Below are 26,586 nucleotides of genomic sequence, written 5' to 3'. Positions count from 1 at the left end.
TCTCTTGTGTTTGGCACCATGCAAGCTTGAAAGATAAAAGGAGGTACTGGTTTCTGAAATGGAGAAGAAGCCTTGCTACCTTGCTGCCATTTTTGTGAGAGAAGGAGAAGTTCAAAGCTTGGTGGAATTGCTTAGAGCTGCAAGTTTTGGAAGAGTTAGACTCAAAGAATTCACAAAGGAAGTCTTCAAGAGGTAAGGGGTGCTAGATTTTTGTTTTGATTAGTTAACCTTACTGTTTTTGTAGAAATCTAAAAGCTTTAGAGTTAAAAATGGAGGTTTTCTGGTTTTCTGGAAAACCTGCGATTCTGCAGAATCTGCAGAATCGCGTTCGTCCAATTTGGTTTCAAATTGGACGTTCGTCCAATTTGGTTTCAAATTGGACGTTCGTCCAAAACTAGACAAATTGAACGTTCGTTCAAGTTGATTTGAACGCTCGTTTTCTTTAGCCTGACGAGCGTTCGCTCATGCGTTGCTCATGCGTTCATCCATTGTAGCTTGGTTTGGGCGAGCGTTGACGAGCGGGGGATTTATAGTGGAAAGGTGTAATTGTGTACGTCTGTGAACGTTCGCCATTTTCCAGGTAAGGGAAGCTTATCTGATTTAATTCATGTTGAGTGCTTCGTTTGAACGTTCGTTAATTACTGTATGAATATATTGCATGATGTGCTGTGATTGGAGCTGCATGAACGTTCGTTGTTTACTGAGTGAAAATGAATATGACTAAGTTTACGTTTGTTGTATGAAATACATGAGACTTGGATGATATGAACTATATGAAGATTGTAAATTGTACCATGACTTGAACGAATGGAATTTATGAAACTGTATGATGAGAAATGAACTGGAATGTAAATGAATTGAAAAAGAGTTTCCCTTCATATTGAATGTTCGTATTGAACGGTCTTTGACCGTTCGGTTTCCCCTTTTAATAGTCAAAAATGGGATTCGTTCATTTGGAATGACCCAGGGTCTAGGACGAGCGTACTCTTGTCCTACTGCTCTGTTGAGCGTTCGGCCAAACTTTGTTATATCTTATATGTTTGAAATAGTTCATTTCCGTTCGTAAAATCTATTATTTAAGGTTATTAACGTTCGGTCTCAGACTGAACGTTCGTCCAAATATTGCCTGATATGAGCGTTCGTCTTTTCGTGTGCTCGGCTTAAATGTGAGCGTTCGTCCAAATTGGGGTTCGGTCTTACACCGAACGATCGTCCAAAATGGCGCTCGGTCCTTAATTGAACGTTCGTCCAAAATGGCGCTCGGTTCTGAACTGAGCGTTCGCTATAGTTGGTGCTCGGTCTCAAATTGAACGTCCGTCTTAAATATGCTCGGTTTTTGAACAGAGCGTTCGTCCTAATTGTGCTCGGTTTTGAATTGAGCGTTCGTCCGAATAGTGCTCGGTATCATTTTGAGTGCTCGTACTATTTTCCACAAATAGCGTTCGTCCAGTGAACAGTACCAGACTTGTACATTTCTGAACTTAAACCGTTCGTTCTTTGATTCGAACGAGCGTCCTTTTTGGGTCTCGGCTCACAGCGTTCGTCCTCGGTCTTATTGGGGACAGAACGTTCGTTTTAATGGCTTCCTTATTAATGATGAAAATGATTATGGAATGATGACTAAGGAATTATGAATAGTGAATGATGAACAGTAAATGATGAATGATAAATGATGATTAGTAAATGATGAAGAGTATATGAGATGAATGGAAAGTTTTGATTTTTGAAAGAGCGTTCCCGGTAGGAACGACTCTTGGAAATTATTGGAAATTGTAAAGTATGACTGTGGGAAGTTAATGCTGGCTGTTCGATCCTGATATTCCGTGAGTGATCTTCCTCAAGTAGAGGGGCATGTCATGCGTGGGAATGGCAGGAGGTCGTCGTCCTTAGGGGTACTTTGGACGAACGTACTAACCTCGGGTGGCAGCTGATGAGGATGCCAGTTACCACACCACCCGGGTGCGTGAACGCCTGTAATTACGCAGATTTCATACAGTCCGGACAGTCAGTCGTGTTGAGTTTTATTTAGTGAGTACGTTTAAGTGGGTTGTTATGTAATGAATGTGTATGTTGAAATATGCATGTATGATGAATTGTTTACTTGAAATTCTATGTTGATGCATGAGTTAAATTATATAAGCTTACCCTTTCGTTTTCCTTGTGTTGTCCATTGTATTTGTACGTCCGTCTTGTCATTGCAATGATCATCCGTGTGGATGTGAGCAGAGGGAGATGAGCGTTTGGAAGATGCGTTAAACGAAGAGAACTTGGTTGATGCCGAAGTGAAGATCGAGCAGTGAGACCGCTCGACCAGCATTGTATTTTGTTGAACTGAGTGGTCGTTCGACCATCTCTTGTTTTCTTTTAAGATTATTTCGACCGTTCGGTAATTGTTCTGTGTAAACCGTTCGGTCAGGTTTTTATTTGTGCGTTCGACTTCAGATTGTGATTCGTGTTGTAAGGAGTACGGCTTGGCTTTTGTTTTTAGTGAAAAACTGTACTGAATTATTATTAAATGTGATTTTTCTGAATCTATAGTGCTGACTATATTTTTGGGATGTCACACTTTTAAATGTCAAATTAAAATTAAATGTTTTTAGCCGCTGCGTTCAAAAAATACGTACAAAATTCTTCATTTAAAAATTAAAAACATATAAAATTAAATGCATGTTATAAAATGTGTTTTTTAATGTCATGTTAGAATAAAAGTATACTTCAAATTAAACTTATGCTCATGTTAAGAACGTAAATAAGTAAAAGTATGGCAACATGATGGCTTATTGACTAGATAGATCTTCTTCGCTGTATTGTCTTGATTAATTTGATAAAATAAAAATGTGAAAGCGACGGACGTGATTTTGTTTGTTCTACAATTGTATCATGCATTTTGTTCAAATAAAACATTTGAAAGTACTATACCAAATCTCATAGTTGCATGTTTTGTTTGCTTGATTAAATGCAAGACATTGCTAACAAGATTCAATAAAGTTTCAAGTCAAATCTTTTACTCAAATATAACATGTATAAAAAATTTAAAAACTACTTTTACAACTCATAAAATTTAAAATCTTATTCTATTACTTGCATTTTAGTCTACATAATTAAATTTTATACCATGAAGCTCGTGCAAATGATGAAAACGAAAGTAAAGATGAATTACAATTACAAATTGTACAAGATAGAGATGGAAAACGTGAAAAATAAGAAATGTAAGCAAAAAGAGAGATAGTAATGTTTTTGCTGGTAATCTATATATAGCATATCACTAAATTAGAAATTAATAACAATAAATTGAAATAGAAAACTAAATTAAAAATAACATAACGTTATATCCTGAGTCTTAAAAAAAGTTAAATAACACAGTCAACTTTTACTTAGCAATGTTAATTAAATTACTGTAAGTAACCCACATATACGAAAGTACTATTTTTCATTCCCGAGCGATGGTATAGTTTGTGTACATGCAAAGACAGAATTGATAGCACGTCACAATGACAAAACTGACTATTTATCCTAAATTTTAATGTTGAACTGCTCTTGATAAACTTTAAGTAAAAGTTAAAGAATGAGCATAAATGAAATTTTCTGGTGTGCAACTTTTTCTTCGAATTTCATAAATGAGGTTCCATCGTTTGAAATGCATATGTAACATAAGGTTGAAATCCAAATCATACAATGCCAACCTCCAAGGATTTGATTACACAAAATGCATCATAAAAATCCTTAACTCTGCTTCTAAATTCTAATTATCCAAAAACTCTTTAAATATTCTCCTATATTCTCTTAAATAGACTTGAAACCAATTTCCTAAAATTTCTCACTAAATACCTTCTCAATTCCCTCAACAAGACTGCAAAGCACATTCCAGTGTACCCACCAGAAAAAATAAAATTTAATCATTGTCTTACACAACAGATTTAATACAAACATGGGGGCATAGAATTGAAATTAAAGAACTACCCATACATTTTCAAGATATATCTGATCCATGATCAATGAGATACCTGAAAACAAAAAACAAATACAAGAATGTCAGCATGGAAATCAAGAGATACCAGAAAAAAATAATATAAGCATGTCAGCATGGAAATCAAGATGGAAAACAAAACCAACTGCCCACAGTGCGACCTTATCACTATGCCCTAGACATATAACTGCTTTATTTCATAAATACAGAGGAATCCACAATCTGAAATCAGGCTTCACCTTGATTTTAGCAACAAAAAAGGGTAGTTTTACGAGGGAGAGAAGTGGAGGAGGTAAGCAACTGATACAAACTGTTTGTAGTCTTGTAGAAATTACCACAAGGAATTGGGCAGTTAGAGTTACTGTGGGTTTTTGTGAAGGACCATACTATTGTAACACAAAATTACAAGGCATTCTTTCCCTACAAGCCTTATCCCCCTTTCCTCTCATTTCCGTACCAATAAGACAATCACCACGAAGGCGATCCCACCAGGATCATCATTTAGATCTCAGTCTGAACTGGATTTTCTCAGCTTTCACCCTCCCAAACCACGAGTATGCCCTCACCTACCATCCATGATAGACACGTTTCTCCCTCACATACATAGTAGGCAGATACTAGTACACAAACATAATACATAGGCATACGTATATACACACATAATACATGTATCACACATGATTTTGATGAAAGGTATAGAATCTTAGAATAGCGTTTGGGTTGGGGTTTGCATTGGCTAGCTAGCGTTATTATACGGGGCAGGGACCTTAGGATCAAAGAAATTGGGTTTGCATTCGCTAGCAAGTGCTTGAGAGAACATTCATTGCAGAACAAATAGGGCATGTTTTTTCATACGTGAAACTGTCACTGCCACCGGGTAGTTGTGCTGGTCCTGCCTAAAGGAAAACAAAAGTCCAGGACATAAAAGCAATATGTTGCTCAAGGATCTGAAATCTGAACTTGATTTGGTTAGAAGTACTAGTTAACAGGGTAGTTTCACCCTACACCTCCATGTGTTTATTCGTGCACCCCATATAAAAGAAACTTGCCGTTACACTCTTTATCAGGATTGCACAATCCAAAAGTAAAAAATGGTTAAGAAAAAACAAAAGCTTCCGAATTGCATAATTCAAAAGTCATTTGACTTCCGGATTGTATAATTAGAAGTCATTTTTGGCTTGCAAATTCTGTGATCTGAAAGTTGTTTTAAAGGAAATAAATGACTTCCAGATTGCACAATCCAAAAAGGGCAAAATGGAATTCGTTTATATAGGTGTGCTGGAAAAAAGAATATGGAGGTACAGGAAGATGCTGCCCCTAACAGGTTGTTGTTTTGACATTTATATTATCGCTCAGATCGATCCACTGCAACATCTCATGGATTCATATATCTTCTCATTACTTAACAAAGGATGAAAATAACTAAATATGGCCACACAACAATATACCAAGACATCTGAACATGTACACTTTTTCATTTACGATTATTAAATTAAATTAGCCTTTAAAAAATATTTACCATCGCTTCTCATCTACGCTAATATAAAAAGCGATGAAGGATGGTATAGATCTCTACCAAGGAGATGGAGGCTATTGTATCAAATAAAAAGAGACACTGACAAAAACAAGTATACAGGCATGTCTCTTCCTTTGTCTTACACTGTAGAGTACACTAATTAATTAAAATCTCAATCCATGTATCATATTCATTCGCTGTTGGGAATGATATAGGTGCCCCGGGAATGATTTCCGGTTATCCCAAAGAAGAAAACCTCCGCAGGTTTATTATAGAAAAAGGAAAGGGTAACTGAGGAAAGGGTGAAGCTTCTAATTGTTTGTACACAGGGTAGCTGAGAGCTTTTTAAAAGGTTGATGTAATACCTATAAAAACAGGCCATATATTTTAGAATTGGGAGAGTTTTGGACATATTAACCGTATTTACTTGACTAAATGTCTAGTGTGAAAAGAGAAGCTTACTTGAGTATGTATGTACTTTACATGTTTTTCTTTTCAATGGAGTTTTGGACATATTAACCGTATTTTCTTCACTAAATGTCTAAAGTGAAACGAGAAGCTTGCTTTTCTTTTCAATAAAGAGGTAACTTCAGATATTCAAAGTTTCTTCACCTTATTCTTTGAGCTGTTTGAGTTCTTTTGTTAGAGTTTCTCTCTACTTTTGTATTATAATTTGGTCATATAATATATATATATATATAGTCAAATGTGATATCTCCAACACACTTTACACTAAGGATCAGGCATCTCAAGCACAGGAGTGGATATTAGTGACATGCTATGCCCAACAAACCTTATTATTAGGACAAGTTTTGATATCATCTCAGAAAGTGAATTTAAAATCTAACTCAATATTAGAAAATTGGATTGCAAAGTGACTTTTATACCCCCTTATGTATTATAATTTGACCATATCTTTGGTCAATGTAAGATCACCAACACTATTATTAAAAAAACTCAATGCAGAAACAGTATTCTGCAAATAATTGTAAACAGCCACTCAATCAAGAAGGCATCAGGAGAAGAGGAAATTTTAAGGTTATTTAAATCAAAAGTGATGACAGATATTTTCCATTCTGTACTACAAAGACAGAAACACAGACATTATAAATCAACATCGTGTTGCTTTGTATGCTAGTTTCCTTTTAAGATTTCTTCAAATCATTAGAGATAAGCAAAACAATACTTAGCAACTAGCATGTTAAGTGGGATATTATTTAACTTGAATATAGTTCCAGCCTTCCCCGCAAAAGAATAGAGCCAAAACATAATAAACGTCAAAGACTGATAAACTTTAAATCTCAACCATAAAAGACTTGTGAATAAAGCAACTAGCACGTTAAGTCACCACCACTTAGCACTAGTAGAGCAAGAAAAAAGGGAATGCTTGGTTAACTTCAATTTCAATGGCAGTGTCTCAACAATAATATGAAGAATGTCCTAATTGAGCAGTGTTTGGTAAACATCATTCAAACAAAAAATGCTGCAAATTAGACCGATGTGCAAGGAAAAACAATATCCTAAATAATTGATACTGAGACTCGCTCTACAATACATTAATTCTTAATGGTGTTGTTAGGGGCTGGAAAGTATATGAGAGAAGGAGGTATAGGAGAGAGAGAAGGGGACCGAACGGTAGACAAGGGGGAGCGACCAGGCCGAACGGTAGATGAGGGGGAGCAACCAGGCTAAACGGTAGAAGGCGGGGAGCGAGTTGGCCGAACAGTAGACGAGGGTGAGCGAGTTGGCCAAACGGTAGACGAGGGGGAACGACCATGCCGAACAATAGACGAGGGGAGCGCCCAGGCCGAACGGTAGACGAGGGGAGCATCCTAGGGAAATATTGTTAATTACGATAATTAGAGCAGTATCCTAGGGGAATATTGTTAATTATGGTAATTAGAACAGTATTCCAGGAAATATTGTTAATTACGATAATTAGAACAGTATTCCAGGAAATTATTCAGTATAAGTTAATTACAGTAATTAGAAGTATATCCTAGGAAAATAATAATTATAAATAAAGCCCTGACGCTATGGTTTAGGACATGCTTTTGATTTGTGAGTTTTGTAAGAGAGGTTATGCTCTCAGGTGACTGAAAGAGGTTATGCTCTCAGTTATTGTTTGTTTTCTTTGATTCAGTTATTTCTTTCAATAAAAGGAGACTTATTCAGCCATTATCTATTGTTCATTGTTTGTGAGAGTGTGTCAAGGCTTGTTCTAGTTACGTCTCCCACTCGGATACGTAATAGGTGTGACTGCAAACTCACTTCTAAATGAACATGGCACTTATAATTAAGCATCAAACATATCAGCTTGTAACAATCACAGATTAAGCCTCTACAAAATATATCCACAACAAACTAAAGGTAAAAGCATTGCGTAGTATCTTTTAACATCTATCACTCCTTCCATACCAGTAAGGAAGAACATCAAAATAAGAAAATCAAAATCAACGAGAACTAAAATACTCCACAAATCAGAAGACAATCAAAATCATCAAACCCTAGGACCAAAAATAAGAAAGCGATGAGAAAGTTAATGAGTATTTTTAAATGAGAGAACTGAGTGCTAATAAAGGGTGTGAAAATGGGTGAGTAGAAAAATTTCATTGAGTGCTGCATTCTCAGAGGGTGGAAGAGTGAAAAAGGTGGTTTTGAAATCACTGGTGAGTATCTATGATGATGAAAGTATCCACAAGAGAGAAATGGTTACTATTTACAACTCAATACAATTTTATGACTAGTATAGATGAAGGAGGAATGGTTAACTGAGGAATGAGCAAGTAAAAGGTGGCAAATTCTAGAGATAGGATTTTCTTTATTTATCAAAGTAGTTACTTTTCGTAGAAAAAGTATTTTTATTACACAAAAAGATGTTCACACGGTACCTCATCACAATTTAGTACAAAAATGTCTTAATGAGCAATCCATTTGTCGTGGTAAAAAAGTAAATTAATAAAGCAAGATAGTAGGCTGATATAAAATGTATATTCTTTTTCATAGTACTATATAGCAGCTTACATTACCGTATACGTGCAGTGCTTTTTTTTTTTGATAGGCAAAGATATAGGTGCAGTGCTTATTGAAATATTCGTGGTTACAAAGAACTGACATGGTTTGTGCTCTCTAGAGCCTAAAGCAGAAACACTAAGCATTCAGCAGAGGATTATATTAATTACACAGAAATACCAAAAGGAACAACAAGACGATGAAAAGTTCTTATTAATTCTCGACCTGTCAATCCTGAAAACATCATATTAAAACCTAATTCTTGAGAAACAACTGACAGAACATACATATAACATATGGGAGTGATACAACAGTCAAGCTCAAAATCTCTCACCTGGCAGTTATCAATTGGAGATTGAGCAGTTTAACAAACTTGTCAATCTTCATCATAAGAGCTGGCATCATCACTACTATAGTCACTAGTGTCACTTCCTCCAAGGTCCAAATTAACTGGCTGCACTTGAATAACTTCTGGTTGTTTGGGCTGAGGAATGTGAGGTTGCATTTGTTGCTCTGCAAATCTCGGTATTTGAAGCGAGTCCATAGGAGGCAATGGCACAGGATCTCCTGGTTTCCACCCAGGCGGGGGCAGTGGCAAATCAATAGGCAACTGGACAGGCATTCCCGGCTTCCAACCAGGTGGCACCGGAGGCAGCATTCCTTGAAACGCGGACAAATTTGGAACTGCATTAGTATCCATCTGTGATGGAGGCTCAACAATAGCTTCAACAATTTTCTCCTTGGATTCGACTTCTTTAGGCAATCCAACATCAAGGTCGGCAAAATTATACAACTGAGAAGCTCTCATTTGCTCTTCTTGCGGTGCAGGTGGCAATGCTCCACGAAGAGGAGCTTGGCCGGCTCCAAATTCCGGTGGTGCAAAGGTGGTGTAGCTTATCTTGTGGGCATACGATAATATATCTGACAGCTTCAACTGAGAAGAGACAGTTGATGAAGTCATGGAATCATCATCTCCAGATTTCGATCGCTTGGAGCGGCGATAATCAGAGTAATCATCGACAAGTATGTCTAGGCAGCACTCAGCATCTTTGAGTTTGTTAGAAAATGCTAGTAGCATTGAATCTTGGGAACGAATTTCACGGTCCATCTTCTGCTTGGCATCTTGGAGGTCAAGAATCTCTTGGAGTTCGGCAACAGCTTCGAATATTTGGGTTTGGAGAACAGTAAAGAGGGAAATTATTTCTTTCACAGTAGACGGAGAAGAGTCAAGAGGGGTAGATGAATTAGACGAGAGGAAAGTTGGAAGGGATCCACGGAAGGCAGTGACCCAAAGAGACCGGTTAGGGGAAACTTCAAAGATTTTGGAAGTTAAGGAAGCCATTTGGAGAAGAAGTGCTTGGGCTCTGGGAAGGGGTGGGAGGAGTGACAGAAGAGCAGAAGAAGGGGTTGAAGAGTTGCGGTCTTGGGGTTGCTGGGTCTGTGTTGGAGGGAGCTTTGGAGGGGTAGGGTTCGGAATTGAAGGAGAGTTAGGGTTTGCGAGCCCTAGCCTAGCAGGGGACTGCACAATTTGATGTTGAATCATCTTGTGTATCTGGAAAACAATTTTCTATGAAGGGATGAAGAAAGGTTATTCTGTAGGTTGAAGAGTATTGTAACTTCAAGGCCCACACAACACTTTATCCATTCACCAAATCACGGGGCATAAAAGCATTACTCGCTGCAGAAACACAAGCGGGACACTATCCTCTGACAGTTACAGGAGTTTTACATGCTGACCTTTGCTAAAAATCCATAAAAAAAAACATCACCTGCAAAAAGTTTTAGTACAGTCAAAATATAGGATAATCAATTCAATGTTAAAAAAGAAAAATTCATGCATCAGCTGTAACACAGCATCATAAGTTATAAGGAACAGGGATCATAACTAATGAACACAGGTACATCACATAGCAACACATGATATAGGCACAGCAGAACTCATTCAATCTCTCCAATTAGTTTCCCACAAAGATATCATGGCAATCAGAGTACGACTCTTCTACCTTGATGAGTGACGGAAAGGGAACAATGGAGAAATCACGATAACCTAAGCGTGCAGGGTAGCAAAGCGAAGGGAAATTGAAATTCTGCAAATCGTAAGGGTGTGTTCACTCAAGGGAGAGGAATTGGGGGAGGGTGAGTGGATGGATATTTGAGGGATTTGAGGCTGAAATAATTATTGTTTGTTTGAATGTATTTAGAAATAAATAAAAGTGAATTTGGAAATAAAATTTATGAAAATTGGTGGGGAAGGGTGAGTAGATGGATATTTGAGGGATTTGAGGCTGAAATAATTATTGTTTGTTTGAATGTATAAAAGTGAATTTGGAAATGTACCATAGGATACCCACTATTCACCAACACACATCTGAACTGGTGTCGACCACTTGACGATCAACCGCTTAATGTCGACCATTGTTCACCAACACACATCTGAACTGATGTCGAGCACTAGTATGTCGACCATTGATGGTCGACCGTTTACGATTTAACGTCGAGCACTTGGCAACTGTCGACTTCCACTGACATTAGTATATTTATATATCGATCATCTGATGATCGACAATTACTAAACGATCGACCGTTTGATATCGACCACTGAGGATCAACTGTTCACGATTCGATGTCGATCATTTGGCGATAGACCACTTATGGTCTGATGTCGCGACATAAAATTCCCCCACAAAGGTCAAGCGGTTTAGCAGATACGAACAAAAAGACACTGTCTTAATCAAAGACCACGAATCAGGGAAATAATTGATCCAGGCAATGATAAAGGTCCTAAGAATGGCTAAAGCACTAGAGGTGGAGGGACCTACCACTCACGTTTGCTGCCCACTTCCAATAGATCCAGGTAAAAAGTAACGGCAAGCACTAGAAGTGGAGGGACCCACCACTCACTTACGGCCCACTTCCATAGATCCAGGTAATGGGTAAAGGGACGGAGGCGGTAAGAAGGATTCCATTCATTTTTTAGTTAAGAAAAACATAGACAGAGAGAGTTCTGATCTAACTTGAGTGTCGGAGTGCCTTTTTCAGGTGCCCAGCCCACTTTCCTCGAAGGATCAACAACGTCAAAGGCAAGATAGCATGGAGATGGTCTCATCAGAAGAAAGAATCCAGAATTGTTAGGTTGATATCTTGGTCCCCATACCTCATACCGAAACATTTTGGCGCCGTCTGTGGGGAATGAGATTTGAAAACCCAACTACGACCACCGGAACTATGGACGATCTCAGCACTCGCGAGTTGATCCAGCAGCTGCAGACACAGATCGAGGCGCAGGCACAAACTATACGGGAGCAACATGAAATTCAACGCAAGCAGACGGAAGAGCTGGCAGCACTGAGGGCGCAACAACCACCGCCAGAATTGTCAGCCTCTAACCGGCACGACAATAATGAAGGGAGCCATCATGGAGGGCCATCTGATCCCTTAGCTTGGGGAAAAAGGGGACCCTCCTCTGCACGTATCACCAATCTGCTCCCATTCACAGATACCATCATGCAAGCACATATGCCAGATAAACCTCCACCGGTGCTAGATCGTTATGATGGTTCCGCCGATCCCGATAATCATATGCGTAACTTTATAGACTCCATGGCATTTTACACCGACAACGATCCCGTCATTTGCAGAGCTTTCTCCTTATCTCTTAAGGATGATGCCTTAGAGTGGTTCCACACTCTTCCACGGAACTCAATAGATTGTGTACCATAGGATACCTGACATTCGCACAACACATATCTGAACTGATGTCGATCACTAGACAATCGACCATTTGTATGTCGAGCACTGGTGGTCGACCGATCGACACCTTTTGTGTCGACCATTGATTGTCGTCCGTCTACGATTCAACGTCGAGCATTTGGCAACTATCGACTTCCACTGATTTCCGTATGCATATGTCGAGCATCTGATGATCGACAATTACTAAACGATCGACTGTTTGATGTCGACCACTGAGGAGCAACTGTTCACGATTCGATGTCGATCGCTTGGCGATAGACCATTTATGATCTAATGTCGCGACACAAAATTCTCTCACAGGTTAAGTGGTTTAGCAGATACGAATAAAAAGACACTGTCTTAATCAAAGACCACGAATCAAGGAAATAACATATCCAGGTAATGATAAAGGTTCTAATAATGGCTAAAGCACTAGAGGTGGAGGGACCTACCACTCACGTTTGCTGCCCACTTCCGATAGATCCAGGTAAGAAGTAACAGCAAGCACTAGAAGTGGAGGGACCTACCACTCACTTACGGTCCACTTCCAGTAGATCCAGGTAATGGGTAAGAGGACGGACCAGGTAGGAGGAGGGCAGATTGATTCATTTTTTAACTAAGAAAAACATAGACAGAGAGAGTTCTGATCTAACTTGAGCGTCGGAGTGCCTTTTTCAGGTGCCCAGCCCACTTTTCTCGAAGGATCAACAACGTCAAAGGCAAGATAGCGTGGAGATGATCTGATCAGAAGAAAGAATCCAATATTGTTAGGTTGATATCTTGGTCCCCATACCTCATACCGAAACAGATTGTTTTGCAACTATTGAGACTCTGTTCCGAAAGTGTAACATCCCAAAATTATACAGTCATCAACTATATACTTAGAATAATTACACGTATCAATAACCCAAAATAGTTTTAATACACAGGGAGCGACAATAACGAAAGATGCCGAACGGCCGTAAATGTACAATAATTTAACGAGCGTTCACCAAAGATAAGGACGAACGGTTTACAAAACAATGACTGAACGTCCAACTATAAACAAACCATAAAAGAGCGCTCGCTCACAGCCGCTCGCTACTCTAACTACACTAACTAGAACCGAACGCTCACTGTTCGGCCTTTACTTCAACTTCTACCAGATTTTCTTCAGCAAGGAATCCTTCTTCAAGCGTTTGCTCCAGAGAAGCATCTCCCTCTGCTCACATCCACACGGATGATCATTGCATTCGACAAGACGGATATACATAGACAAGACAACACAATGGAATTGCAAGGGTAAGCTTATTGAATTTAATTCAAGTCAAACATACAGTTCATACATATCAAACATATCAATTTACTCATAACACATGCATTCAAATCATACATTAACTCCACCAAAATCCTGATACTAGACCGACCGTCCGGACTGTATGAAACCTGTGTAGCTAAGGCGTCCGTGCACCCAGGTGAGTGACTGGAATACTCATCAGTAGCCACCCGAGGTTAGTCTTTTTGTCCAAGTTACAGTTATGGACTAGACCTCCTGTCATTCCCACGCATGACCTACTCCTCTCTACTTGAGGAAGATCACTCACGGAATATCAGGATCGAACAGCCAGCATTGGAAAAAAGGTGACTATTAGGCACTTCTGCACCTATCTGAGGCTGGTCCAGGTGTTTGAGTGCTGGGATAGGGTGGTTGGTGATGTGATGTGAGGCCAAGGAGTGTGGGGTGACCCATCATCAATTGGAGGAGCAAGGTGTGCAAGGGATGAATGAGGGTGTTGAAAAAAGGGTCTGGTAATCGTTTACAGCATCCCTGTAAACGATTACCCGAGAGGAAATTGGATTTTGTACAGAAAGTCCAACACAGGTACTCAGTCAGGTGAACAGGGGTCACCATTGGAAAAAAGGTGACTTTTAGGCACTTCTGCACCTCTCTAAGGCTGGTCCAGGTGTTTGAGTGCTGGGATAGGGTGGTTGGTGATGTGATGTGAGGCCAAGGAGTGTGGGGTGACCCATCATCAGTTGGAGGAGCAAGGTGTGCAAGGGATGAATGAGGGTGTTGAAAAAAGGGTCTGGTAATCGTTTACAGCATCCCTGTAAACGATTACCCGAGAGGAAATTGGATTTTGTACAGAAAGTCCAACACAGGTACTCAGTCAGGTGAACAGGGGTCACCATTGGAAAAAAGGTGACTTTTAGGCACTTCTGCACCTCTCTAAGGCTGGTCCAGGTGTTTGAGTGCTGGGATAGGGTGGTTGGTGATGTGATGTGAGGCCAAGGAGTGTGGGGTGACCCATCATCAGTTGGAGGAGCAAGGTGTGCAAGGGATGAATGAGGGTGTTGAAAAAAGGGTCTGGTAATCGTTTACACCAACCCTGTAAACGATTACCCGGGAGAAAATTGGAATTTGTACAGAAAGTCCAACACAGGTACTCAGTCAGGTGAACAGGGGTCACCATTGGAAAAAGAAGTGACTTTTAGGCACTTTTGCACTTGTCTTAGGCTATTCCATGTGTTTCAGTGGTGGGAGAGGGAGGTTAGTGATGTGATTATGTCCCAATGATGGAGGAAAGTGATGTTTTGGCACCCCATGATGGAGGAAAGAAACAATGTTTATGAGATGAGCAACTTGGGTGAGATAACATGCTGTCAACTTTGACCTTTGTTGGCTATTTTACTGATAACGTTTCACACCGACCTCCAAATGATGTGATTCTTTTTTTATTAGAAACTAGACTCAAAAATCTTTCCAATGACTACTAATTTGTAATTTTTGGACATCTGAGTTGGTACAGTTTATTGTTTCAAGTTAGCGTTTCATATATTTTTGCCAACTCTGACCTTTGCTTGTTCTTTTGCTCATAACTTTCTCCACCGAACTCCAAATGAGTTGATTCTTGTTTTGTTGGAATCTATACTCAAAGACCTTTCAAATTATGCCTTAGAAATCAAGTTTACACCTTCTTTTACACTGTCATCGATTACAAGGACACTGTAAACGATTACCCGAGAGAAAATTGGATTTTGTACAGAAAGTCCAACACAGGTAGTCAGTCAGGTTAACATGGGTGACCATTGTCAAAATAAGTGAGTTTTAAGCACTTTTGATCTTGTCTTAGGCTGGTCCTGGTGTTTTAGTGGTGGGAAGTGATGTTTTGGCACCCCATGATGGAGGAAAAAAACAATGTTTATGAGGTGAGCAACTTGGGTGAGATAACATGCTGTCAACTTTGACCTTTGCTGGCTATTTTACTGATAACTTTTCCCACCGACCTCCAAATGATGTGATTCTTTTTTTATTAGAAACTAGAGTCAAAAATCTTTCCAATGACTACTAATTTGTAATTTTTGGACATCTGAGTTGGTACAGTTTATTGTTTCAAGTTAGCGTTTCATATATTTTTGCCACTGTTATCTTCATACCGTTCGGTCACCTAATACCGTTCGTCCTGTTCATTAACTGTTTAAGCTGCTTTTACCGTTCGGCTTTATTGTGCTCATTTCTGATTTACTGCCTAAACCGATCGGCCTTGTTATAAGAACCGTGCGGTTAGGACGCTCGGTATTTAGTGTTCGCTCAAATCCATTATCGGAGACCGCTCGGTCTCAATGTTATTACAGCTCGGTTTTTACTTCTGTGCAATTTATACTTCAACCTTTCGTTCTGTGCTTTGGACCGTTCGGTCTTTTGTCAATTGTTTTTAACTTTCAACTTTTAATTAATTTAATTTTCCTTGCAAAACAATCCAAAAAAAACCCCCCCTTTTTTTCGTGTGTCATCTATGACTGAACCGCAATACTTCCTAGTCTATACTGCATTAATTCAAATCATCAATAACTCGTTAAATGGATTTACAATCTTAAACAAAAGATGAACATTGGGGCACCTATTGCTGCACCAAATTCAATAAACTGGCCGTAAAAGGTTATCATATGACGCTACAAAAGCGTACATTAACATAATTACAATTTGCTTCTTAGGAGGACCACGAAAGTCACTATTGACTCGGTGTTCAAGAATCCATATAACAATTCCAATCACAAAAAATGAGACAGTCGTAGCACACCACATATCTGCTGTAAATGGTTGATAGGACGAGCGTCCTCTGCGCGCTGGACGAGCCTCCTCTCTGCGCGCTGGATGAGCGTCCCCTCTGGGCGACAAGCGTCTGTGCGAGCGTTCTCCGCTAGCTGGGCGAGCGATCTCCGCTCTCTGGACGAGCGTCCACTTGCTGGACGAGCGTCCTCTGCGCTGCGCGCTGGACGAGCGTCCTGGCTTGCTGTTGGATGGGCGTTCTCTTCTCGATGCTGACAGCCAAATGATGCGCTCCTAACGTCCTAACGGCTCACAGTTGAGGACGAACGGTCACAGCAACAGTCAAAAGCCGAACGTCCTTTCTTCCTTCTTTTTTTTATTAATTTTTTTTTATTTTATTTTTTTTATTTTATTTTATTTTATTTATTTTTATTTTATTTTTTCTTTATGATGAAAGTAAATTTATTAATCAACCTGGACGAAATTGAGTGTTGACAATGCCCAAGGAACCATTCTTTGTACTGTGTCATTGAACGTTCAGTCTCTTTAAGGACGAACGCCCCGATCACTAAACCAAAACGAACGAACGCTCGAAATTGCATATGCTTTTAACGCTCGCTCTTGGTTCTGTGTTACTGATTGTGAGCGTTCGGTATGATTCAGACTGTGAGCGTTCGGTATGAAACGGAATCTCCAGCAAGGTCACCTGGGCATATTCAAACCGAACTCCACCACCAACATCATTATCCATTTTCACGGCATAATCCTTCAATCACCACCTCTGACCCCCGCCAAATACCGTGACCACTTCACTCATCAGCCACCAGGTTGCACCTCCACGGGACCACCAGGAACCCATCTTTGAGTCACAGCCGTCATCATCCCAAGCCCCCTCAGCCACCATTGCCATCCTCAATACTACCGTCTAGCTCCTTCATCACCATTGCACCACTGTAACTCTCCACCGTGACCAGTCCAACACCGTCATCATCTTCCTCGGAAACCTTCCACCCAAACCGCCAAGTTGCTGCCACCGTGCTCAGTCTAAAACACCAAAACCGAACGCTTAGGCTGAAACATCAAAGTTTGAATGGAACCATAAAACGCGTAGTATGACCTTACGTTCATGCACAAATTAAACTTAAGCATAAAACGCAATCCCAGAAACACAAACTTGAATGGAACCAGCGACTGAAAGCAAGCATGAACAATAAAATCCTACCATGGCAGCGTGAAAGAGATGATGAACAGTAAAACTTGCAGTACAATGAACAGTTAAAGCGTAAAATGAATAAGAAACTTGAGTGGAGAAACAGATTCAACTAGAAAATTTCAAAGAGACTCAGTTCAATACATGAAAATGGGAAAGAAACCAAACCCTAAACCTCCCCAAATGGGAAAGAAACCTAAACCTAAACCCCTCTTTTTCGTCCACCGAACAGTGGAAACTCCGGCGGCACTCCGGCGATGCTCCGGCGGTGAATGCAAAGGTCCGGCACAGGGAGGGAAGCAGGTGGGACGAATCGAGACTCAGAACGCGCCCTTAGTTCGCTGGGTTGGAGGGAAGACGATGCCGCCTTCGTATCGTTGGCCAACGTCGGAGCTGCGGCGACCGTGAATCGGAACCGGCTGGAGGGGTTGAATAGCTCCGACACGGCCTTCAACGTTGTCCGGCGGCACTCCGGCAAGCAATCCGTCGGACCTCTCTCTCTCGAACTCCCTTTCTCCAACTCTCTCGGGCTCTCTCTAGGTTAGACTCTCTCTCAACCTTCACTTCTCTCTAAAATTGTTCAAAAATGAAATTCAAATTTCAAACGCCAAACAAAAACCCCTGACCGCTCCCTTTCCAAGTGATATTTCATTTTCATTTTAATTTTTGAAACGCACACCCCAAACTGCCCGTGCCCGTCCTCGCCACGTCAGCGTTGAAGCAGGTTTCATCAGAAATTCTCAGACTGCAGCAGCTTTTTCCAACCAAAACGTGGGCCGCTCAAACGCTGACACGTGTGCTGTGTCCAAATGTTGTCAAATTTGGTTGTTCGAGTATCATTTTCCTTAAATATATTAGTTTTGTACCATATTTAGAACAATTTTACTGTTTATATATACCACTTTTTTTTTTATTAGAACGTGCTAGACATGAAAATTTTCTTAGAAATAATCTTTGTATCTCTTGTACTTTATACATTTACTTAAAACTAAAAATTATTTTATTAGAAAAAATTAAGTATAAAATTGAAGTAATATATACTGGTTTATGTTGGATAAAATTGTTGACATAATCACGAACAATATTTTCTGAGACGTGTAGATTCACTGTCCTTAAGACTTATCTGCGGTGTATTGCGCAAGTCTCCTAAGATACAACAGGAACTTCTCAGAATTTTTAAAGATCTCAGAGCTAGCAAGGATCTCTAAAGAGAGAATAAAATAAACTCAGAATATTTTTAGGAGAAGAAGAAAAGAGAAAGAATGAAACTAAGACAAGAGAGAATGAGAGAAGAATGATTCTGATAATGTGTTTTGGAGTGAAGGAAGTGCTCTATTTATAGAGTTCATGGATCAGGCCCATAACATAAAAATCTCTTAGAAAATTATTTTTTAATAAATATTAACGTTGCTAAACATTGGCAACAAGGCACTTTGGAAATATCTTTAAAACCAACCGTTAAAAGCAAACTTGCGATCCAAGCTCGAGAGAAAGCTTCCGCTTTTGATGGCACAACTTTTGCAATATCATATTAAAATAATAACAATCCCCCACATATTGCAAAATATAAGAAACAATGATTGGAAGAAAGAAAAGAAGAAAAATCCTAAGTTTTATAAGATGTAATGCATTAGAGCTGGTATAGCAAGTTATATGAACCAGTCCTAGATCAAGAAACTTAACACACAGTATAGTTGATATAGCAAGCTATATGAACCAAAGATACTTAAGTGTGTTAGAGGTTTATCAATCACAGTACACCCTCACAATCCTTGCTGTTATCGCTGTGATGCGCTTACTAGGCCATGCGCGTGCCCGATATTCATGAGTGCTCTAGAGATCATGCCAAGATCTCATGCAAGCAGCCCCACTTGACACTTATATAGGTGATTTCATCAAGTGTATGCTGCAAATCATACACCACCCATAAGGGATATGAAAATCATTAAAAACTTTGTTTAAACTAAAATTCTTTCACCACATAGACTTTTAATAACAAAGTTTAGCCTCTCGATAATACAGTCTCTAGCACTTTCACACACACCATAGGAATGGACATAATTGATTAAAATCAATTTAGTGCTATCAGAACTAACAAGTGACTTGTTTTTACCCATATGAACCTTATTCATGGGATCTCCAATCACAAAGGTTGGATTACCATCACTTGTTTGTTTGCAAGTGGCATAAGTCTCATTCCCCTCGATGTTTCTAATATCATTTGTCTTTCTAGCAGTTTTGTCAGAGGATCTGCTAGATTCCGTTCTGACTTCACATAATCAATGGAAATAGTTCCACTCTTTAGCAGTTGCTTCACCAAATTTTGTCTCAATTGAATATGTCTAATCTTTCCATTGTAATTCTTGTTTTTAGCTATAGCTATTGCCGACTGGCAATCACAGTGTATTGATACCGATGGGGTTGGTTTCATTCCTAGTGGAATGTTCGCTAAGAAGTTTTTCAACCACTCAGCCTCATTACCAGCCATCTCAAGAGCAATAAACTCATATTCCATTGTTGATCTTGCAATAATTGTTTGTTTGGCTGATCTCCATGTAATCGCACCACCCCCAAGTGTAAATACATAACCATTAGTGGATTTTGTCTCTCTGAATCAGATATTCAGTTAGCATCATTGTACCCTTCTAGTACAACGGGAAATCCACTATATTCAATGGCATAATCTATTGAACCTCTTAAGTATATCATAAGCCTAGCAAGTGCATCCCAATGTTCCTGATTTGGACATTGAGTGTACCTACTCAGTCTACCTACTACATAAGCAATATCAAGTCTAGAAAAACTCACTAAGTGCAGTAAGCTCCCAATTATCTGGGCATACTGAAACTGAGATAATGATTCTCCTATATTTTTCATTAATTTGGAATTAACATCATAAGGGGTACTCACTGGTGAGGTCATAAAACCTAAACTTCTTAAGAAGTTTCTCAATATATTACTCTTGGGATAGTAATATACTATCTCCCTTCCTTATGATTCTAATACCTAAAAACACATTGGCTTCACTGATGTCTTTCATGTCAAAGTTTGATCCTAGAAACAATTTAGTTCTAAAATTTAACATGTCATCCACATACAAATATATAATGACACAATCACCATTTTCAAATTTAGAATACTATCAATATCATTAGGTGAAAAGCAAAAATTTATTTTTTCGAGTAATTAAGTAAAAATTACCTACACCTCCACAATTTTAAAATATTTAAGATTGGTAAACGAGAAAATACCTAGTTGTGCTTTTCTCTTTATAGGTAAAGTATACGAAAATTTACTCAAGTACCTCATCTTCTTCGTCCTCATCCGCGGTCCTTACAAATGCGATCAAAAAAGCCATCGTTGTTGCGAGCACCTTGGCAGCCTCCGGAAGTTATGGGTTTCGCAAATACCATCTGAGTTCTGAAAACAAAGTTTTAATCCTCCGGGATTGAGTTGTTGATGTCAGCCATAAGTCCCTAAGATTGTTGTATCCTGAAGGGTTTGCGTAATACACCGCAGATAAGTCCTTAAGGACAATGAATCTACACGCCTAAGGAAATATTGTTCGTGATTGTGTCAGCAATTTTATCCAACAGTTTAATATGATGTAATATTGTATGTGTCGTTTAAATTAATGTTTTAATGTAGCGGTTTTATAAGATAAGAATAATTAACCTTTTTATTTTAAGCATAGCATGCCAAACGTTGATGTATTAAATTAAGATTAGAGAACATTATGTTTGATTTTCCATTAAGTCACTCAAAACCCAAATCCAATTTTGTGGTGAACACATAAACTCCCTTCAGAATTTTGGGTGGTGGTGTTTTCTATTTTCATTAATAAATTAATATTTTTATGGCCATTATTTTGGGCTGAGTTAATTTTTTATGATTAATTATTAATAGTAAATGAATTAAATTGAGCTTTTTGGGAAACAAGTAATAAGATAACAACTATTTAAAAACATATATCTAATAATTTTGCCTTTTCTTCATTTACCAGAATAAATAATTGTTTGGATTTCTCAGATTTTACACAAATAAAGTTTATAAAAATGCAACGACATTTTTAAAATTGTTGAAAATATATAGGTTTCAGTCATGTGAGATCATATAAAAATGTAATGGCCTTTTTTATTTTAATTTTGAAAACAACCGATACATGTTATGGAAATATAGGTTTCGGTTACAACCGAAGCCAAAACATCTTCCTTTCTTATTTTGTCTACATATAATTTAATTGTGAAATCAAAATACAATGTCGAAAATAATCAATCTCAAAAGTCTTTTCTATACTTATTATTAGAATTTCATTAGTAAAATATCAAAGATAATTATTTTTTAGTAAATTGTTAGTGTTAGAAACTGTGAAATAATTATCTAAATAATTAATTGCTACTTTTTCAATCTAATGTTATAAGAGAATCCTGAATAAATATACGTAAGCGGAATAAAAATATTTTGTAGCTTAATGTCAATAAAAAAAATTGTGAAGAAATTTTGAATATGTTCGCGTAATATGTCGTTTCAATAAAAAGATAATATAAGAAAATTCTATAATAAATAAGATAATATAAACCATAATAAAAGTTATATACAATATTTTATCCTAGGAATTTGAGATATTTTACACTTTTAGTTTCTAAACAAGTTATTTGAGAGACAAAATATGTCCCTAAATAATGCATTTGAGCAGCAGAATCTTTCATTTTTTAAAATTTAAGAGATTAATTGTTTCGTTTGGGAAACTAAGACCGAATTTACTAAAACTAAGGAATAAAACCATAACACTAAATCTTTTGTTAATTAACACATTCTGAAATTTGATTGATCCAGGGAGGTTAAATTTTAGATTTCGACCAATAAATAATTCACTACGCCAACTGAGTTCAAATGCAAGCATTAAGTTCAAATCTGTTTTCTTAAAAGTTTTCTTAATTGTGCAATTGTGTGAGACCCTAGAAAATCGGTACTGCAAATCCTTGTCGCGTCACCATTAATACACGCCACATCACTGCTCAGTAAATTAAAAACGCACTTTGCACTGCATGCACTAGCGCCATGTGTCGCGTAGAAGCTTAGGAAGTGAGAAGTGGGAGTGCAGGTGTCGGCTGAGGAAATGTTCGTCTGTTTGACGTGGATTGAACAAGATTGAGTTTTTGAAAATCTCTCCCACTCACCTGCACGCATTCTTCTTCTTCCTCAGAACTCAACTCTCCATTTTTCTCCACCTTCTCTCTAGAAACCTTCACCTTCTCTCTACTGTAACTCATCACCTTCTTCTCCGATCACGTTTCAGAACCGTAGGAACGTTCCTGGCACCGTGAGCTTCAATCCGAACCTAACAAATCCTAGTTCTGTAACCGGTAAGTCACTCGACTCTGGACGTTGATCTGAACGTTTGTTCTGTAGTACATGCAAACTAAGATTCAGTTGCATGCATGGGTTATAGGTCTGAGTCGTTTCTGATTTCTGGTGTTTTAGATTAAGTGAAAGTTGTTGAGCGAAACCTGAGGGTAGAACGCTGTTAGAGGTCGAACAAAACCTTGCATTTCGGGAGTACACTGCTATCCAGGTAAGGGAAGCTTAGTAATTTAATTTATACCTGTATGTTGTATGTAAACCTGATATGAACTGAATGTATGAGATGTATGCTGGTTGAATATGCATGATCGAACGTCGCTGTACTGAATGAATATGATATATGTTGGTTGAAATGTATGATATGGGTGATACGTGTGAATATGAAATATACATGCTTAGAAGCAGTGAACATAAGTGAAACTTGAATATCAACTTCCCTATGATAACGTATGTCCGACATTAAACGGTTCTCGACCGTTTGATGTTCCAGTAAACTTCTTTGAATTGGAATACTTTCATTTGGGAAGGATTCTGGTCGAGCATGAGCTATGTAGGTCTTTTACTTAGAGCTCATAATGAGCAGTGTCGATCTTACACATAGTAATCGTATTGGGCAGTGCTCGGTCTTACACCAAGCGCTCTTACTCTTTTTTGGAAAAACCTTTGTTAATACAGATCATCCATCTGTGTCGACCGACAGTGTCGAGTACCTTTGTTAATACAGATCATCCATCTATGTCGACCGACAGTGTCGAGTACCTTTGTTAATACAGATCATCCATCTGTGTCGACCGACAGTGTTGAGTACCTTTGTTAATACAGATCATCCATCTGTGTCGAGCACCCTCCTTGATGTAGGTCGTCCAACCGGGTCGACCGACCGTGTCGAGCCATCTTGAAAAATAGGTCGTCCATTTATCTTGAAGCCGGTATTACTTTATTTTGGAATGGGGCAAGTTCTTCAGTCTCGTTCCTCACATTCGTTCTCGTTATAAAGAGGTCGTGATTTTTATGTACTTTGACAGAAAGACAAAAATGAAAATAAAAGTGAAAGATTATAAATGATGAACATTGTATGAGGTGAATTATGGTTGTGAATTTTGGACGAGCGTTCCAGGGAGGAACGACTCATGGTTGAATATGGAATTTTGTAAAGTATGACTGTGGGCATGCTAATGCTGGCTTGGTCCATCCTGATATTCCGTGACACTCGTCTTCACGTAGAGGAGAGTAGTTCATGTGTGGGAATGGCAGGAGGTCCTTAGTCCATAAGTTAACATGGGCGACGTAAGAACGGACTAACCTCGAGTGGCAGCTGTTGAGTGTATCCCAGTTACTACACCACTCGGGTGCAAGGACGCCTGTAGCTACACAGATTCATACAGTCCGGACGGTCAATCTAGAAATAGTTGTTGGATATTCATTTGTTTATTTATGTTGAATCATTCTGGTATGTTTGACTTGATTGAATTGATACTTTAATGTATGAATTAAATTACATGAGCTTACCCTGTGTTCTCTTCCTTGTGTTGTCGATTGTCTTTGTATGTCCGTTTTGTCCTTGCGATGATCATCCATGTGGATGGGAGCAGATGGAAGTGAGCTGCTGGAAGAGGCGCTGGCAGAAGAAGTTTCGGAAGATGTCAATCCGGTTGAAGTAGAGGTGAAGGTCGAGCCCTAGAGTGCTCGACATGTGGTAGCCTTTAGTATTTTGTTTAGTCTTAGAATTTGGAATACCGCTGGCTACATTACTTTTTGTACTTTAAGCCGTTCGACGTTTTGGACCTCGTATCTTTTTGTAAAGACTGCACTGTTTTAATGATTAATGTAATTAATTCTGATTATGGTTATCACTATATTTTGGGATGTTACATTAGTGGTATCAGAGCAGTTTTGTTCTCTTAAGGACATTGTAGGTTATGAGTGCACTGTGTTTTCGTTGTGTACTTGTTATGTGTAAAGAGTTATTACTTTAACTCTTGAACATCACTGACGCTCGTTTTTTTTTTCTTTTCTCTGATCCAGAGAATTAATGGCGCCTAGACTCCCTCCCCCTCCTCAACCGAGCGAACCCGATACTACCAACAACGCTAGGATGTTGGAAACCGTAATTGACAGACTTCAACAACAGAATACCACACTCAAGGAGCAGAACGCCGCACTGATGCAGCAAAACCAGGCCGCTATGCAGAGTTTGGAGGCCTCTCGTGCCAACTCTGAAACCACCCAAAGGCAGTTAATGGAAGTCCTGGCGGCAACCAGAGGTACGCCTGGAGCGTCCTCTTCCAACGCTGCCCAACCTGCTGCTGAGTGGAGTTTGGAGAGTTTTCTCCAGCATCATCCGGCTAAGTTTAATGGTAAGGGCCTCCCTGATGAGGCAGACCAGTGGCTAAGGGACATAGAGAAGATCTTCAACGCCAAAAGGTGTCCAGATGAAAACAGGTTGGCGTACACGGAGTATTTATTGACTGGAGAAGCGAGCCACTGGTGGGCGAGCGCGAGAGCTATTCTGATGGACGCTCAACAACCGATCACTTGGGAAGTGTTTAGAGATAAGGTTTATGAAGAATACTTCCCTGACAGCGTCCGTTTTGCAAAGGAGGTAGAATTTCTACAGCTGGTTCAGGGGGGTATGTCCGTTTCAGAATACACCAATAAGTTCAAGCATCTCGTCAGATTCAATACTATGGCCACAAGTGGAGAATGGCAGTGTAGGAAGTTTGAGAACGGACTGCGAAGCGACTTGAAGGTTTTGATTTCCAGCTTGTGTATCCGAACGTTCCCTGCCATGGTTGAGAGGGCTAAGGTTTTAGAGAAGAACATGGCAGAAGCAGAAAGGCACAAGAAGCAACAACAAGTGAATAGAGGACCTATCGTTTCCAGGGGCAATGTCACTCCAAGAAGAACCCCGTACGCTCGTCCAAATCAGCCATCTAAAACGAGCGGTTCTCAAGCTCTAGTTCCTGCTGGACGATCTGGACAGTATGGGAACATTACGTGTTTCCAGTGTGGAGGACCACACTACCGTTCGTCCTGCCCTTAACTGGTGGGAGTAAAGCACTGTAATCGTTGTGGACGGAATGGGCACCTGGAGAGTGAGTGCAACATGGGTGGACGCGCTGTGTTGAGGCCACCAAATGCTGGAAGGAATCAACCGAGAGGTGGCAGAGCACAAGCAGTGGGGCGCGTATATGCTATAACTGGAGCGGAAGCAGTGAGTTCAGGTAACCTTATAACCGGTGAATGCTTGCTGTATGGGATATCTTGTCGTGTGCTGTTTGATTCGGGGGCGACTCACTCCTTCATCTCGAAGGCGTGTGTTGAGAAATTGGGAATAGTTGAAAGAGTTATGCAGTTCGACCTGGTGGTGTCGACCCCAGCGGCTGGAGAGCTTAGGACATCTACCGTATGCATTAGATGTCCTATTGTGGTTGAGGGGCGTAGTTATAAGGTGAATTTAATCTGTTTGCCTTTGAAGGATTTAGAAGTGATTTTAGGAATGGATTGGCTGGCTGCCAATCGCATTCTTATTGATTGTGGAGCGAAGGAATTGATTTTCCCTGGTGAAGAAGAAGAAGTTCTTTCAGTGACGCTCGGCCAGCTGAAAGAAGATATTATGGAAGGCGCCAACTGTTTTCTCATCATGACGCACGAAGACATGGAGGTTGGGAATGCGAATGAGGAACGATCGTCCAAGGACAAGAACAATGAAGGACGATCGGTTGTGGACGAGTTCCTTGATGTCTTTCCAGAAGAGA

At 39.4% G+C, this 26,586-nt stretch overlaps 2 protein-coding genes across 3 annotated transcripts; one reads left to right on the top strand and one right to left on the bottom strand.

Moving 5' to 3' along the window:
• Nucleotides 1-3,631: 3,631 nt before the first annotated feature.
• LOC108320366 (mediator of RNA polymerase II transcription subunit 4) lies at nt 3,632-10,679 on the bottom strand. Of its 2 annotated transcripts, none has more exons than XM_017551759.2 (3): nt 10,499-10,679; nt 8,830-10,264; nt 3,632-4,004 (listed from the first exon to the last, which is right to left on the bottom strand). In XM_017551759.2, exon 2 carries the CDS (start codon nt 10,036-10,038, stop codon nt 8,872-8,874), a length of 1,167 nt encoding a protein of 388 aa, XP_017407248.1. In that variant the 5' UTR covers nt 10,039-10,264; nt 10,499-10,679; the 3' UTR covers nt 3,632-4,004; nt 8,830-8,871. The 2 variants fall into 2 exon arrangements, with proteins under 2 accessions (XP_017407248.1, XP_017407249.1); XM_017551760.2 differs by having other exon boundaries at nt 10,382-10,503.
• A 14,181-nt stretch (nt 10,680-24,860) lies between these two features.
• On the top strand, nt 24,861-25,871 carry LOC108320819 (uncharacterized). The gene has a single exon (XM_017552362.2). The coding sequence runs from the start codon at nt 24,861-24,863 to the stop codon at nt 25,869-25,871; it is 1,011 nt and encodes a 336-aa protein (XP_017407851.2).
• The last annotated feature ends 715 nt before the right edge of the window (nt 25,872-26,586 follow it).

Source organism: Vigna angularis, chromosome 10 (genome assembly GCF_016808095.1).
Source record: "Vigna angularis cultivar LongXiaoDou No.4 chromosome 10, ASM1680809v1, whole genome shotgun sequence".
Lineage (NCBI taxonomy): Eukaryota > Viridiplantae > Streptophyta > Magnoliopsida > Fabales > Fabaceae > Vigna > Vigna angularis.
This window is presented reverse-complemented; position numbering and strand designations above follow the sequence as displayed.